This window comes from Pristiophorus japonicus, chromosome 22 (assembly GCF_044704955.1).
Source record: "Pristiophorus japonicus isolate sPriJap1 chromosome 22, sPriJap1.hap1, whole genome shotgun sequence".
Taxonomy (NCBI): domain Eukaryota; kingdom Metazoa; phylum Chordata; class Chondrichthyes; family Pristiophoridae; genus Pristiophorus; species Pristiophorus japonicus.
Genome location: NC_091998.1, coordinates 17,951,350 through 17,969,332, shown reverse-complemented (window position 1 = coordinate 17,969,332; position 17,983 = coordinate 17,951,350). Strand labels below are relative to the sequence as shown.

Below are 17,983 nucleotides of genomic sequence, written 5' to 3'. Positions count from 1 at the left end.
TAAGGTACTATGTATTAATGGTGCCTGTATGTGAGATGTTCTACAAGAAACTAATTGTTTACAAATAGCAGCGTTTTTTTTAAATTACAGGATGGGTTTCAAAAATGTTAAGAGCATGGTATTTTGATGTCTTAAAAGTAATACCAATGTTACTTTGTGGCTTAACATTCCCTGTTGATTTGTGGATTTCTGATGGCAGCAGTTATTTAATTTTTATGGTATCATAACACAAAACTCAACCCGCACTGCAAATGAACTGAAAATGATCACTTGCCTTTCATTTATCAAAAATATGTCTAATAATCTTTGCAGTAAAATGTCTTCAGATGCAGGATCTTGGTACAATCCAGCCTTCTAAAGAGCATTGAATTATGGGATCTATGAGGACGGGAATAATTTTCCGTGATACAGAATGTAAACAAACTTTGGCAATGTTTTAAATGTAAAATTACAAAAAAATGCAATAGTTCGAACAACATAGATAAAGGACAGATTACATCACTTTTTGTTTTTGAATAAATGAAGAAAGAAAATTGCCACCTTGGGTACTATCCATGGACTCAAATTTCTCCAGGAGTTGCCCTGCTTTTTTTGGAGCAAGTAGCTTAAAAATCGCAAATTTCCCCATTTAACTTGCTCCAGTGTAAGTCAGTTAGTTAGGTTTTTTTTAGTTTTTTTTTCCAAAAGGGGGCATGACCAGCCACTTAGGCCTGTTTTGGCCATAGAAGCAAATTTGGCCAGCTAAAAGTTACTCCAAACTAACTTAGACCAGTGTATGAGGCTACTTTTGTATGCACAGAAAAACCTTACATTTAAGAAATCCGCACAGGTAGCCATAGATGGGCGGGGGAGGGGAGGAAAGGAAGGTGAGTTAAAGGATTCTAAAGCACACTAAACACCTTCACAGCATCAGCACAACATCAAAACAACTTCAGCACAACATGTTCACGACATCCTCAAAAATAAATGAAAGATAAATCAGCTACTGAAAATAGAGCAGTCCTGCCTTGCCAACTGCAGAACGCAGCGGCTAGCCCATCGGCCAGGGCTAGGGGCGGCAGACACGCATGACTGTAGGGGTGAGGGATGTTTTTTTTTTACAATTGTTCCTAAATGTTGTGTGGTGATAATGGAACATGATTCAGTTTTAATGCAAAAAATCATTTACTGGAACGTTTACAATGCACTTCAACAACAACAACAGCAAAGAAAGGCTGCACCCATCTCTCACCCACATATTGGGGAATGTGCACTTCCTCATACGGGTGGTGGTTGGGTGGGGGGGAGTGCTGGGGGCCTGGCTTGGGTCTCAACAGAGACTGGTGTGGGGATTGCAGTGGGAGTGGCATTTGAAAATCAGGTCTGTGTGCCCTTATTGCAGCAGCTAGTTCCCTCATGGCCTCTGCCATCATTTGCACTCCCTCTGACATGCCCGCCCTCAGTTCCTGTCTCAGTGCTGATATTTCTCCCAACAATGTCGCAACCTCATCACGCACCCCACTGATGGCGGCCACGAGTGATCGGTTAAGGGCATTGGTCTCCTCACCCAATGACATAACCTGATGTACATCTGATGAAGGCTGCATCTCAGGAGAGACTGGTTGACTTCTCCTTCCCCTCTCCGTGGGTCTGCATAGCGGCACTCCTCCAGTACGAGGCTTAGGCTGGGACAGTGGGGCCCTGGGTGTTCCAACCTGCATTCCACCACCACCACTGGGACCCGCAACCTCGGAAGGTGTGAAACCAAGGAATGTTGTAGCAGAGCTCATGGGGGTGTCTGGAAAAGTGATGCCCTGTACCATGGACTGATCCATATCACGATCAGCATTCTTCCGTGAACACAGATCCATGGACCCCTCCTCCCCCCATCTGCCTTGGTCTGGAGCAGACGCATCTGGATGATCTTGTTGATCTTCAGATTGTTCAGGATTATCATCATCTTCCGCAAAATACAACAGATCAGTCAATTGGCTAGCAGAAAAGGAGGGGGCAGGATGGGTGGAATGAGTAGTCACATGCGTAGCAGGCCAATCAGCAGGTTGATTTGAAGGGCGACGATGCATTTTCATGATTGACCCTCACCCTCGCGTGTGGGCCCAGCTTGTGCAGAGCGAATTTTTTTTTCTGCAGGTGCGACTCAGTAAGGCAGCGACCCTCTGTTCCAGTGGTGATCCTTGGTGCAGATTTGGCGGCCCTCCTCCTGTTCTACTTCTCTCCCTTTGTTGTGGGCCAATTTCGTCTGCAAAGATAAAAATATAATTTTTGCCACATGGTGAGCTTCTGATGGATGGGACATATACAAATGATCACCGTAACAATTTCAATTCCATTTAAAACTCAAGATAATACTTACACTCACTACTTGACCAACGTCCTGCCATTTCTGTTTACACTGGCTTCCAGTTCTTGTCGTCTTAACCCCTGTGGACTTCTGCAACTAGGGGGTCAAGTTTCGGCTTGAGTTGCTCCTTTTTTTTTGGAGCAAATTGGTTTAGAATGGAGTATCTTAGAAATTGCAATTCTCGGCATTTAGTTTGCTCCAGTTCTAGTCAGTTGGAACAGTTTCAGTTTGGAACAGATTTTTTTTTCAAAAGGGGGCGTGTCCAGCCACTTACACCTGTTTTGAAAGTTTAGGCAGTGAAAACTTATTCCAAACTCACTTAGAATGGAGTAAGTGCAGATTGTTGTGCACTCAGAAAAACCTTGCCTACACTTTACAAATCAGGTGTAGGTTACAAATCAGGCGTAGGGAACGAGGGGGTGGGGGGGAAGTAATTAAATTCTACAAGCATTCAACAGTCTTACTTATACAAATAAAGAGCCATCCTGAATAAAAAAATTATAAACAAAGCAAAGACAAAATATTGCAAATTCCTACCTGTGAAGCAGCAGCAGTCTTCAAGCTGCGGTGCTTCAGGCAGGCCTTCCATGTTGGAGACGGGGGGCGGTGTCAGTGACTCGATGGCAGCCCAACAACGGCAGCAAGCAGCCTTTGAGCTGCGGTGTTTCAGGCAGCCCTTCCTTCCATGTAGGAGACAGGGGTGGCGTTAGTGGCTCGACGGCAGCCGAAGACACAGCAAGCAAGCAGCCTTCGAGTTGCGAGGGAAGCTGAGGCCATTCGGCCACGGGATAGGGGCGGTGGTGGCCGAAGACACAGCAAGCAAGCAGCCTTCGAGCTGCGAGGGAGACTGAGGTCATTAGGCCAGGGACAGGTAGAGGCAGCCAAATAGCCAGTTTCAAACATAAATTTGCAGAATGAGTGCTGCATTGTCAACACCACGGATTATGCAATGGTTCGCCGTCAATTCACTGCATAGGAGAGAATTGATTAGAGCTCACCGCACCAGGAACGTCGTAGCCCGTAGGTTGATGGGCAGGAGGTCTTACCCACGTCGACAATATCGAACCAGGCGCTCGTACCTGGACATGAGCGAGGCTGATTGTGTCAAAAGGCTGCGTTTCCGCTGGGAAGTTGTCACTGAGATCTGTGATATGCTGAGAGCAGATTTGCAGCCCAGAAGCAGAATGCCAACTGCCTTGTCTGTTGAAGTGAAGGTAACAGCTGCACTTTCTTTCTATGCCTCGGGATCGTTTCAGGCTACAACTGGACATGTGTGTGCCATCTCTCAACGTGCAATACATGCCTGCGTTTACCAGCTCACGGCTGCACTGTATGCGCGGAGGAATGACTTCATCAACTTCCCAATGACCGCAGAAGCGATCCATGAGAGGGCTGTGGGCTTCTTAAGGATTGCCGGCTTCCCAAAAGGTACAGGGCTGCATTGATTGTACCCACATAGCCTTGCGAGCTCCTGTGGAGGATTCCGAGCAGTACAGGAATAGAAAAGGTTTCCACTCCATCAATGTGCAGCTCATGACAACAAGCAGCGCATCATGTCAGTCGATGCAAGATACCCTGGCAGCACCCATGATGCGGTCAACCTACGCTACAGTGTTTTATCTGACAAGGGCAGAGTTGGCTACTGGGAGACAAAGGGTACGGCCTGACCACCTGGCTCATGACACCCCTACGCGTGACACGGATAGAAGCTGACCGTCAATACAACATGGCGCACATTGCGACGCGCGGCATCATTGAGAGGACCATTGGCATATTGAAACAGCGTTTCCGATGCCTGGACCATTCCGGAGGCCACTTGCAATACTCTCCTCAGATTGTCGGTCACTTCACTGTTGTGTGCTGCATGCTCCATAACTTAGCCATCATGAGGCAGCAGGAGCTGGTAGTGGAACCAGAAGACCCACGTGAGGGTCCAGTGCATGATGATAGTATTACGGAAGAGCAGGATGTGGATGATGACGATGATCAGGAAAGCATGCAAGTGACTGATGCTGGAGCACGAGGTCAGAGGAGGGCCATCCATCGTGCTCTTTAACGATTGCTCGAGCCTTGTGCCAGCAGCTCATCCGTGAACGCTTCAATTACTGATGCCTGGGGGTTCTGCAACCACTGTTGTGCATGGACATGTTTATTCTTTGCAGTTGTTCCTACATTGTGTTGTGTTCATGGAAGATGAATCAGATTTAATGAAAAAATATTTTATTGAAAAGTTAACGTCACCCTAATAAAATATTTGTTGTATCAAACTTTACTTTTTATTATGACTCCTGAAGATCACTTATAAACTTGTAAAGTTACAGAAGAATTTCAATGTGAAAAACGCTACTACGGCTACATCAAGAACAAGAACAAAAGCAGCAAAGAAAGGCTGCAACCATCTCCGTGAATGTTCACTTCTTCATGGGGGTGTCATTTGATTGGCCGGGCTGTGTGTCCTTATTATCGCAGCAGCAACCTCACCCAGGCCTCCCTGATGGCCTGTGCCGTCACTTGCATGCCCTCCCTGACGGCCTGTGCCGTCAATGCACTCCCTCGGACATTCCCTCCCTAAGTTCCTGTGTCATTACTGCTATTTCTCCCGCCAGGACCGTCGCCTCTTCACCCACTGTACTGACGCCACCGATGAGTGATCGGGTAAGCTCATTGGTCTCCATACCCAATGCCACAACCTGAGCCGCATCTGTTGCACGCTGCATCTCAGGAGACCGTGTCTCCAATCTCCTTCTTCTCTGCCTGGGTCTGCATCGTGGCACCACTACACTGGGAGGCGCGGGCACGGACGGTGGGACGCTCGGTGTTCCAAACGGCACCACTACTGTGTTGCAGACGGCAGGACTCGAGTGCAAGCCGTGGGCTGGGATGGTGGGTGAATGGATGTAAACTGCTCCATGATATCACCAGCACCGCTGGGACCCGCAACGTCAGAATCAAAACCATGGAAGGTGGAACCAGAACCTATGCGAGTGGGAGGCGCAGGCTTGGACGGTAGTGCACCGACAGTAAACTGCTGCATTCCACCAGCAGCACCACTGGGACCCGCAACATCGGAATCAAAACCATAGAAGGTGGAACCAGAACCTATGCTAGGGGTTGAAACTCTGATGCCCCTTAATAGGGGCTCATTAACATTAATTTGGAAGCTCTCCACTGCAGACATTTCAGTCATCGCTGCCATCATCCAGTCTGGATCGTCCGTATCTGGTTGTACTGGTTCTTGTTCTGTATCTTCAGGATCCTCAGGGTTGGCAGCAGCAGCATCATCATCATCATCATGTTCTTCAAAATACATCCGAACAGTCAAATGTTTCACAGCAAGGGAGGGGGCAGGATCGGTGGTATGAGTACTCTCACACATAGCAGGCCAGACAGCAGGTTGATTTGAAGGGCCACGATGCATTTTCAGGACTTGCCCTCTTCCTCGTGTGCGGGCCCAGCTTGTGCTGTACTGATTGCTTTTCTCCATGTATGACTCATCATAGCAGCTCCCCTCTGTTCCAAGGGTGTCAGCGGATGCAGATTGGGCGTGCCTCCTCCTGTTCGAGTTGCTTCCCTTTTGTTGTGGGCCAATTTCTTCTGCAAAGAGTAAAATATAACTTTTTACAGAGTGTGTCAGTCTGCAGGGTGGGACATAGTCACGTTACAATTACGATTACATTAAAAATGGAAAATATTACTTAAACTAACTACTTGACCAAGGTCGTGTCATTTCTTTTTACACTGGCTTCCAGATCTCATGGTATGCACCACTGCGCAGTAATCTTCTGCAACTTGGTTCCAGCATTTCTTCATGTGGCACTTTTCTGCGACCTCTGTTGCTGGTATCGAGCTCCTGCCATCTCTGCTCAATGACGTTGACTAATATCTTCACTTCTTCATGCAAGAAATTCTTTGTTCTTGGTGGATGTTGTTCCATTGCTGTATAAAATTGACACTGATTTTTCAAAACACACGGTCCTTAATTTGCATGCACCTATGCAGCACCTGTTCTGGAAGTTTAGCAGTAAAAATCAGCACTCACTGATTTCAGCAGATGATTTCTTCAACAGTGCTGCTAAAAGCACTCCTTCAGACACCAAAAAATCACCAAAATTCAATCCCAAGCCTTTCCATGGGTTCAACAGACAAGTGAACACTTTTCTTTAAGTCGCTTTAAAAATGGCCGAATGCCAATGTTTATGGGCTACTGCGAATGCGCATGCGCTCCAACGTGCACGCGCAAGGCTGCCGGCACGACGTTGTCTCATTTAAATTAGCCCCGCCCCCCACCACTTGTAGAATCGGCGCAACTCTGTGGCTCTGCCTCCCCCCCCCCCCCCCTGCTGCTGTATGCGCGCTGCGCCGAGCTCCCAGGGAGCCGGAGAATCTGGAGGTATTTTTCTGTTGCGCTTTTAGGCGTGAAAAACGGGCGTCCATGTCGGGGCTGCGCCGTTCTAGGCGCGGCCCGAAATTTGACCCCTCTGTTCCAGCATCTCCTCATTTCTTGCAACTTTTGTGGGACCACTCTGACTGATATCCAGCTCCTGCCATCTCTCCTCAATGACAGTGACTAGTTTCTCCACCTCCTCATGCAAGAAGTTCTTCGTTCTTGTTGCACGCTCTTGCGTCATTGGTGTATTGGATTTACACTCAGGTGATCTTGAAAACACACAGTTCTCACCTTTCATGCATCTATGCAGCACTCCTTTCCACTCCCTCAGCCACCCAAAAATCACAATTCACACCTTACCTTCTAATAAGGCCCACTGCCAATGCTACTGAGGACGCCCTCACTTTAAATGGCCGATTTGCCATGGTTCCTGCCCCATTGCGCATGCGCGCATGCTTTAATGCGCATTGCACATGCGCGCACGCACAAACGGTCATGCATCCCCCTGCCGGCACTCGAGGACACGCGTGCTCAAGCTCCGCCCTCCTTGCCGGCTGCGCTGAACAAATGCGGTCCAAGCTCCGCCCCCCGCAGGTTTCTCAGCGCCACACCACGGGACCACAGGGATCCAAGAACAGCCAAATTATCCCAGTAAGTTTTCGGCGTGTTTTTTCCCCCACGAAGTTGGTGCACCACATCTAATTACGCCGCTGTAAGCGGCTGGGAAAATTTGGGGCCTTTGGGTGTGCCGTGGCTATTAGAAGCCTTTTTTCAGGAATTTAATTTAGATTTGCGCTTTTTACCAAATGTTGCACATTTGCTTGGTTCTTGCTTTGAAAATGTACAGAAATTTAAATTTTATCAATGGGAGGTATAATATGCTGTTCAGTCACGTGTAGGAATTTGAGAAATCTTGGTGCAGAGTTTTAGCAAAGTTCTAAATTTTAAATATATATTTTCTCAATTTTGGTGTTTAGTTTTATGGGACGAATTTCCTGACTGCCTCTTCAATTATGGAAGGCTGTTATAACTGAGTGTTGTCCTGTCCTGTCTTCATTCAGTGTTCTACCAAAAGTACTCGCAGCAGGGACTTGGAACCTCAGTTGCTGTGTTGAGTGTTTTTTCTCAGTGAGGTGAGGGTGGAAGGAGAACATTGAGTTAAATTCTAGTGCACTCTGTCACCCAATTAAGCTTGGTTAACTCAGTAGAAACCAGAGATCAAGCTCTGGATTTGCTCCTGATCAGTATGCCTCAGTGTGCACCTCTGATGCACTTTCCCATTGAGCTGTCAAGAGTGACTTGCTCAGTTGATTTACAACAAATTAAGAAAAGACATGAATAAAATAGCTGACTCACATAACTATTTAATTTTTTCTGAAAGGACAAATGAATTGTTTAATTGCAAAAATAAAAGGCAAATGGCGTGAATAAATCTTTCTATTTTCAACACAGTTGGTACACAAAATAATTGACTTGGGCTACGCAAAAGACCTGGACCAAGGAAGTCTTTGCACATCATTTGTAGGGACATTACAATACCTGGTAAGTTTTATTTGTATTGTGTATTGGAAGCGTATGTTTTAACTGTTCTCATTAGGATATAGTAACTGAAGCACTCTTGTGCTTTTTACATAATTATAGCAGCATCTTTAAACTTCAGAATTGGCTTTAAACATTGATAATAAAAATATTATCTGCAAACGCTTCCTGTAATTTTTCAAGTTATAAATTCATTTGTTCACATTTATAACACAAACATTGCAAACATGTCATGTTGTGATTACCCCCTTCCTTCAGTGGAGATGCTGCAGCACCATCACGGGCAGGAGGACATGTATAGCGTGACAAATTTACATGGGCAGTTTCCATTATTAATATGGACAATTGAATTTAAATGGAAAAAACAAAATAAGGACAGAATGTACAACATTAAAATGGTGGCTGAATTATGTCTGTGCACCCTGGTCCGTGCACCCTTTAACCCTCCCTGACCTAAAGACAACGCTTGGTCTTGGCTCCCCATGTGCAATGTCAAAGGATATTAACTAGTAATCAATATTGTTCATTTCATTTTTATAATCACATTTGTGAAGGTGTAACAGAATATTGGGCCCAAGTTTCGGTCTCAGTTGCTCCTGATTTTTTTGGAGCAACTGGTGTAGAACTAGTATCTTAGAAATTCAAATTCTCGGCATTTAGTTTGCTCCAGTTGTAGTCCGTTAGAACAGTTTCACTTTGGAACAGAATTTTTTTTCAAAAAGGGGCATGTCCGGCCACTTACGCTTGTTTTCAAAGTTTCGGCAGTGAAAACTTACTCCAAATTAACTTAGAATGGAGTAAGTGAAGATTTTTGTACGCTCGAAAAAACCTTGTCGACACTTTAGAAAAACAGGCGTAGGTTACAAATCAGGCGTAGGGAATGGGGGGGGCGGGGTTTAAAGGGAAGTTTATAAACATTAAACACTTCAGTTTTAAAAATAAAGAGCCATCATCAATAATAAATGATAAAAACATCAATAAATCAACCAATAAATCAATCAAAAAAAATTAATAAGATTTTTTTTTTAAATCAATAAATAAAACATTTTCTACTTACCGACTGCAGCACCGGGAGCCCTCCAACAGCGTGCTGGGATCCCCCCCCCCAGTGTGTCCCTGTCTGTCTCTATCTCTCTGTCTGTCGATCTGTCTGTGTGTGTGTCTCTCACTCTCTGTCTGTCAGTGTCTGTATTTCTGACAGCGGGGGGAGGGAAGGGAGGGAGGGAGAGAAGGGGAAAGCGGGGGGGAGAGAAGGGGGAAGGAGAGGCGAGGGGGAAGGGAAGGAGAGGGGGGTGGGAAAGGAAAGGAGAAGTGGGGGAGGGAAGGAGAAGGGGTAGGGAGGCTGAACGGGCCCGTCCCCAGACTTCGGGTCGGGCCCGTCCCCAGCACCAGATTTACAGGTAGGTGGCGTCGGGTCGGGTCGGTGGGGGGGGCGGAGGGGGGAGGAGGGAGGTCGGGTTGGTTCGTTTCGGTTCGGGGTGGCAGGGAGGGAGTGCGGGTCCGGTCCGGGGGTGGGGAGGAGCGGGAGTCGGGTCGGTGTCGGGTCCGGTCCGGGGGCGGAGGGGGGGTGATAAGCGCGGGTCGGGCCCGGTCCGGGGGCGGGGGGGAAGCAGGAGTCGAGTTGGGTTGGGAGGAAGCAGGAGCTGGGCGTTGGAGGCAGTCTCATGCACGCAGCCCAGTGAGGGCGCCTGGAGCTACTACTGTAGCGCGCATGTGCTGTTTTCAGCGCAGGGACCTGGCTCCGCCCCCGCACAGCTCGTGCTGCGCCGCGCCCAGCTCCAGAGGACCAGCAGGGAGCCGGAGAATTTAAGTTTTTTTTAGGCGCACTTTGTGGCGTGAAAAACGGCGTCCAGGTCGGCGCGGCCCGAAACTTGGGCCCATTATAGTTGGCAAAATGCAGGTTTGATTAAAGTTAGAATGTTTGTGCATCATAATATTTGTTTTTGTTTGGAGTTCTTCAGTATTTGATTCCACAATGAAACGTACCACCATTATAACATTTTTAACTTAACACATTTTAAAAGAACTTTTCATTTTGGCATCATTTTTATGTAATATCTGTTACTGTCATTTGTAACAAGGTCTGTTTGACCATTAAAGAACTGCCAGTAAGTTTTAGTTTGTCTGCAACTTGTAGTGATGTAGATCTCCACTAACTCAACTCTTACATATTAGGAAGCTGTGGCCTAGAAATTCGGGTCGTTTGCGCCTCCCGCTGGCACCCTTGGGCCTTAAACTACTTTTCACCTGGGCACAGCACCGCTAACGACTCCCGCTAAGTTCCACGGGAGTGTAGCGGCGGAGGTAACCTGTAGTCCGCTGTGCCGGCGATGAAAATGCGCAGCGCCCCGTTAGCTTCTCTGACCCTAAATTGGGTGTCTCCCCCTGAAGCTGTGTCAGGTGATGCCAGGTGAAGTGGAGGTATGGCCCAGTGCAAAAAAACAATCGCTGATTTTGCCGAGTGTCCTGTTGCCGCTTTGAACGCGGGGTCCATGCCGCGATCGGTCAGCCCGGCACTCAAGCAGAGTGCCGGGCTGTTGGCACGGCCGCTCTGCTCCATGGTGATCCACGTGGGACCCTTTCAGCATTGCAGAGTTTGCAGCTTGGCCCTTCCCTTTAATTAAGGGAAGAGCATCTCCTACGCGGCAGAGCCACGTGACCTAATGCATAGCGCTGCGCCGCGCTCCCGAACTGTCCACCCCACTACTGTCCCAGAAAGGAAGTGGAGCGGGTTATTTTGCTCTCCACTTCCTTTCGGGGGCGGTAACCCGAATTTAGCGAACAGGTGGGAATTCTGCGTCTGGCATAAAATGTCCCGTTTCCAGGATGTTGCCCTCCCCAAACGGAATTTTTCTCTGTAAATGTCTGGTTCTGCATTTTATCCGTATTTGACTGTAATTGAAAATCATTTAAGATCTCTTAGAAAATGAGTGGTGTGTGTGTCAGTCAATGAGCAATGTAGATTCATTTTATTTTGCTCTAGTTTTTAGGAGAAATTATCCAAATAAATAGTTTAACAATAACATGACCTTTTTTCTAGGCTCCAGAACTATTTGAATCACAACCTTATACAGTCACTGTCGACTACTGGAGCTTTGGAACATTAGTATTTGAATGCATCTCAGGATTTCGACCATTTTTGCACAATATGCAGCCTTTCCAATGGTAAGTAGATTGTCTTTATATCCCTATTTTGTGCTTAAAGAACAATTACAACTTGCATTCACATAGCAGCCTTAACATAGGAAAACATACAGGAGCATAATCGGACAAAAATTGACACTGAACCAAAGGAGATATTAGGATAGGTGATTAAAATTTTGTTCGAAAAGGTATGTGTTTAGGAGCATCTGAAAGGAAGAGAGCGAGCGGGTCGGAGAGGTTTAGGGAGGGAATTCCGGAGCATAGGACCCAGGCGGCTGAAGGCACAGCTGTCAATGGTAAGGTGAAGGGATTGAGGACGCACAACAGAGCCGAGTTGGAGGAATGCAGAGTTCTCATAGGGCTGCAGGAAGTTGCAGAGATGTGGAGGAGCGAGGCCATGGAGGGATTTGAAAACAAAAGATGAGAATTTTTAAATCGAGGTGTTGATGGACCAGGAACTAATGTAGGTCAGCGAGCACAGGGCAATGGGTGAACGGGACTTGGTATGGGTAAGGATGCAGGCATCAGAGTTTTGGATGAGCTCAAGTTTGTAGAAGGTGGAAGATGGCTGGTCAGGAGAGTATTGGAATAGTCAAACCTGGAGATAATGATGGATGAGTGTTTGAGCAGCAGATAAACTGAGGTAGGAGTGGAGATGGGTGATACTCAGGTAGACCGTTTTGGTGTTGTAGTGGGGTGGAAACCTGATTAGAGAGATTTAAATGTGGATTTGGGAGGTGACAACTCATTCAAGGACTTTGAAGAGGAAAGTGATGTTCGAGATGGGGCAGTAATTCGCAAGGACAATGGGGTCAAGGGTGTTTTTATTTGAGGAGGGGGTGATGTTGATACATTTAAAAGGGAGGGCGACTGTACTTGACCAGTGGGAACCATTTACAATGACCACTAGCATGGGAGCCAAGAAGGGATGTTCGGTGGTCAGCAGTTTAGTGGGAATAGGGTTGAGAGAGCTGGAGATGGATCTTGTGGATAAGATGAGTTCAGGGGTAGGGCAGCGGGGAACCTTGGGGAAAGTTTTCTTTGGTGGGTAAGGGGAAAGGAGGGGTACAGCAGAGTCAGCTGAATAGCTGGTCTTAGTAACAAAGAAGTCGAAATTCGGTGCCACCATTTTTGAGGTGGTGTCACCACCTGAATGCTGATTTTACTGGCAGGCGTTTAACTACCCCTTTTTTTTCAGGCTGTATGGCCACCTGCCAGTACAGTAGCCGTACAAACTAAATATCGCAATCGAGGTGCCAAAGAGACGTTGCACGCGTACTGATGTCATGATTTCCATGGCGTTAACCGGCGGGGCGTAACATTTTAACGCCTTTTTTTTTTTTAAGTGACCACGAATTTAGCATCAGGCGTGAACAGCACCGAGCGCCACTCCCAACCTTCTAACTCCCAGTTAACACCTAACACCGGTGTTATCAGCAGGCGTTAGCAACCGAATTTTGACTCCTATGTTTCCCATACTAGCCATCCTTATTGCTTCTCTGATTGTGATCAAACAATTTCAATAAATGGGCAAGTCTCTGCCATGTGCTTGTATCGTCCATAAACTTTTGTTAAAACTGACCAGACTTATTTTATTGGCTGTAAAATGCTTTAGGATGTCATGGGATGTGATAAGGCATTGCATCAATGTAAGTTCTTTCTTTCTGTAGGACTGTTGTAGACAATAGAGATGAGCTATCATCTGATGGAGTTAAAGTGTCTCTGCTGGATATAATCCAGGTTCCAGAATTGAAAGTAGATTGTTGCAACCCATGTTCCCTGTGTGGCCACGCAGCTCTCTGCCGGTCCCACTCGGCCTGGGACTGGCTTTCTCAATGTAAAGTTTCGCGCACCCCCCCATATAATAAGAGGGAACGTTGGTTGTAACCCTTGCTCTCCACCCTTCTCTCCTACTTCACATCACAAGATAATTATGGATGAGGAAGACAATTCCCATCTTAATTGATCCATCCAAAAATACACGACGTTCCCCATTGCAGCATCCAATTGTTTCTTGTATGTTTCCAGGATTTTTGCTTTTACCACTCTCATTATTGCTCACTGTGTGAAAACTTTCCTGATACCATTACCAAGTTTGCCTTCTACTCGTTTGAACCTTATCATACTCTTGCAATTTAATTAAAGTAGTATTCTGGATTTACCTGTTCAATTTCTGTGACTTTCCAGTTGAAAAGCCATATTTTCTTGCACAGTATTTACAGAAATATACATTTACACTAAAAGTCTGTGGGCATAATTGTATATACAGCAGTAAGTGCAGAGCATGCTTAGGGTTTAGGGTCCTCTTAGTATAGCTGGATCGGGTTTGGGGAGAGTGGTTCATCGGTTACTGGAGCTTGTCCTAGTTGGTTTGGGTTGCTGTTCTTGTGACATTTTGGGGTAAAAGGTTCACCTGAAAGATGATAAATAAATAAAATAAATCAGCTTTAAAAACAAACCTAAGAAATGTGCAATAGTCATTTTATTTAAGTCTATGTTCATACAATAGGGACTTCATCAAATGTGCCACAGAAGTAGCCAATTCATTGTTGCTAAAGATCTTCACTGATGAAATGGTCATGCTACAATCTAATGTTAGTTTTTGTATGAATAATTACACAAGGTTGGGGAGACATTAACAGTCAGTACATTTTTTTTTAGGCATGGCAAAGTTAAAAGCAAAGGCCAACAGGATATCATGGCTGTTGAAGAGATGAATGGTGAAGTAAAGTACTCCACCAATTTACCACAGCCCAATGGGCTGAGCAGGTGAGCAATACCTCTTTCAGAATTTTTGCATCTTGAATAAATACTGAATAACTGAAAATTTTGTGTGTTCCTTTTCTAAAACGTCCTGTAGATCTCTATCAGATCTTTAATTATTCATCTTAATAACGTTCCCCTTTTATAGAAGTTATGTTTTATTACAATAATTTAATTAAATGCACTTTCTGCCATAAGCTATGAGTTATAGGATGATTTTAATTTTTTTCAACCAAACATTCACTTTTTTTGCCTCCAGAGCAACATTTTGGGCTAGAGCAATTTTGAACATTAAAAAAACTCCTGATTTGATTACATTTTTTGAGAAGCCAATATTCCAATATGACATGGAGAACCATATCCGTGCACCGAGATGTCCAAAAGGTCCTCAATATAGGACTCTGAGAAATTCCTTTACAAATAATTTGAGTGGGTATCAGTGAGACATGAATGTGGTTTGGTAACTTGAAGCAGGCAATAATTGTAATATAAACTAGCTTAAATTATGGGGAGATACGAAGTGGTGTATCCTGGAGGTCAGTACTTGGACTCTCTTACTTCCGGTGTACATAAATGATCTAGATTTGTGGTCTCCGTACAAGGTGATGCAATTCACCGATTATACCGAGCTGTAGAGTGGAGGAGGAATTTGGATTTCGAAGAGGCAGCCATGATCTTGCAAAGAGAGTTCTACAGGTTATGTGCCTGAGCTGATCTGCAGTGGAAGTCATCATCATAGGCGGTCCCTCGAACGAGGATGACTTGCTTCCACGAGTTCACAGGTGTTTCGATGAAGGACCCGATGTTTCAGTCCTGAACTCCAATTGAGGGGGTGGAAGATGCCTGTGCATGAATTTTTTTAACGTGCGGTGACCGTTGCACACCAGCCACCACACAGGCTTGGCAGAGCTAGGTCTTGGTCCAGTGGCAAGGATTAACCAAGACGATTGGAGACCTGCTCTGCTGCACAGGCCGAGCGCGCGCACACATGGCAGTGTGGGCTGGCCCGTGCTGCCCCTGGGGCCTCGGCTCTTCTGGGCCCCGTACCCTCATCTGTCGCACCTCCACCATGATCTCTCGCCGCTCCTCCGCCACAAACATTGACCGCATCGCACCACAAGTGGAAGAAGTAGAGTAACGAGAAACGCAAAGCACTGTGTGTTGAAGCAGGTGCAGTTCATGGGTGGGATAGAATTTGCCAGAGGGAAGTTGGGAGAGACCAAATGATCTTCATTCTAGCCAAAACACGTGCAATTTTGAAGAGTTTTTTTTGAATTCCTCAGTTTTCCTCTTTTCATCTCCCTTTTTGAAGATGACAACCTGTGCTGCTGTAAAGTTCCTCCAGTAGCAGTCCTATAGTACCTTGCTTAAGTGCTCATTCTTCCTGTGTTAGACCGGATAGTGACTGTAGAGTCATTACAGATGAGTTCAACTCTCTCCTCATCCAACCTCACTTGAGATGCACTTCCAACAAGAATCACAGGATAATGATACAGAGTTTTTCTGTACAGTTCTGGGATATTGAGATCGAGCACCTCTCTGTCACCCTGTCTAAGATTAGCAAAGTCAGCACAGACAGAAATTGTTGCTTTGGTTTTTGAAAACATACAATTTGCTGATCTCTGTCAACTGATGGCATCTATCAGTTTTCATAAATTATAGTTTTTCTTTTCCCTTTTGTCAATGTGTCCAGTAAGCTAAAAATTGGTAGCATTTGCTTGGCACTACTGTAATTATGTGGCAGGTACTATCACCTGTAGGGTGTTTGTTTTGTTCACTCTCTTCTAATTCTTGGACCTCAGAACTTAGAGTGGGAAAGGACAACATGTGGCACAAAATTTTAGGCTTAACCCAGTGTCCGTTTTATTACGCAACAAAAACCGACTAAAACTACAGGACAAGACTGTTGAGAGAAATTTGACTTTCGACATACAATCACCATTCCTGGCTGTAGCTACTGTAGGTTCGTGGTCATTGGTTTCGTGACCAGTTGGTGTTCTTCTGTCCGTTCTCTGCAGTGCCTGTGCCTTTCGTGTCCTTCTGGCTCTTCCTCCAGCTTCTGTGTCCTTCCTCTGTTGCCTGCTTGCTGTTTCTTCCTGTGTTCTTGCTCCTGCTTCTGCTTCTGCTTAACCTGCTTGTGTGTCTCTGTCCATATATTTATATCCAGGTTTTGAATAAGTTTCCCACTGGGATGAAATTCGATTATCGATCTGTTTTAACTGGTTGGTGATGAATATGAATGGATACTAATTTGCATACGGAGTAAACAATGCAAAAGATATTTCCTTATGCTGAATGCTGTTACCCACAAATTTGCATTCCGTGGGGGGCAGGGGGTGTCCTTTGTTGTCTGGTCTTATTACAGACCCGCTGTTTTCTCCACCCTGGTCAATCAAGTTCAAAGCTCATGTAACAACTCCATTGTTATTGATTCCTGACCACAGGATGTCCTTAATTGTCCAGTTTAATTCCAAAGCTACTTTCATTCAATTTTTAGTTCATGGTCTGCATTTTTCTGAAGATTAGTAACCTTACAAACCTTATTGCAGATATGCTGGTGACGAACAGAGTGATACATTTTGAACTGAGAACTTCAATAATATTGAGTTTTCCCATTCCCATTTCTACACCAATGGAGGTTTTTTGGATTATGATCTCGCCTTTGACATTTCTGCAGCTATCAATCTGCTAAATCACACTTCCTCCACCACCTTTCATGCCTTTGTCCCTACTAAAACAATTACCCTCTCACCCCAGTCGTTCCCCCTGTTATACCCCTCATCTCCGCTCCCGCAAGTCCAAGGAATGCAGATTTGAATATCTGTGGCAGACAACTGGTTTAACCTTCCATTGTCAGATCTGGCTGGACAACATAAACCTCTCCGGTCCTGCTCTCCATTGCTAAACCTGCTCATTATTCAAAGATTATCCTGGAATGCAAAGTTAACCCCTGGCTTCTCCTCTTCATCACATACTGTTGTCTTAAACCATCCTCCGATGCCTCCTCCAGCCTCACCTCCAGTAACACGTGCGAGAAGCTCTTGGACTTATTTTATCAAGACGATCGAGACCATCCGTTCAGCTGCCTCTACCGCTTCCCTCTCGTCCCACCGGGCCAAACGCACATCTTTTTCTTTATTCTATCCCATGTCCTGCATTGCTCTCTCTGAGGTCATCTTGCCCATGAGACCCGCCTCCTGCTCTCTCAAACCTATACTGACTAAACTGTTGACCGCTCAGCTCATCAGCTGGCGATACACTTATCCATGCCTTTATTACCGCTAGACTTGACGACTCCAAGTCTGCAGTCATCTGGCCGTCTTTCCATTTTCCATCTTCCATATATTTATGTTTATCTAAAACTGCTGCCCGTATTCTAACTCGCACCAAGTCTCGTTCATCCATCATCTCTGTGCTTGCTCTGGCTCGCAGTCTGACTGCCTCAATTTTAAAAATCCTCATCCTTGCTTTCAGTTGCCTCCATGGCCTCACCCCCGTCTATCTCTGTAACCTCCTCCAGTCCGACAATCCTTCGAGATCTCTGTGCTCCTCCAATTCTGGCCACTTACGCATCCTTGTTTGTACACTCCACCGTTGGCGGTCGTGCTTTCTGCTGCCTGGGCCCTGAGCTCTAGAATTCCCTCCCTAAACCTCTCTGCCTCTCTTGCCTCTCCTTTTTAAGATGCTCCTTAAAACCTGCCTCTTTGAACAAGCTTTTGGTCATCTGCCCTGATAACTCCTGTGGCTCGATGTCAAAAATATTTTTATTGATGACACTCTTGTTAAACACCTTGGAACATTTTGCCACG

At 45.8% G+C, this 17,983-nt stretch overlaps 2 protein-coding genes across 4 annotated transcripts in view; both read left to right on the top strand.

Annotated features, from left to right (window-relative positions):
* The window catches only part of LOC139234881 (erlin-1-like), an 843,171-nt gene that overhangs the window by 726,434 nt on the left and 98,754 nt on the right, over window positions 1–17,983 (top strand). The gene's annotated exons all lie outside the window — the stretch shown is intronic.
* Window positions 1–17,983, top strand: part of chuk (component of inhibitor of nuclear factor kappa B kinase complex) — a 113,188-nt gene that overhangs the window by 61,499 nt on the left and 33,706 nt on the right. For all 3 annotated transcript variants that reach the window (XM_070865683.1, XM_070865682.1, XM_070865684.1), the window contains exons 7-9: window positions 8,181–8,270; window positions 11,308–11,432; window positions 14,073–14,180. In XM_070865683.1, the coding sequence (XP_070721784.1) occupies window positions 8,181–8,270; window positions 11,308–11,432; window positions 14,073–14,180 (323 nt within the window). The remainder of the gene's footprint in view (window positions 1–8,180; window positions 8,271–11,307; window positions 11,433–14,072; window positions 14,181–17,983) is intronic.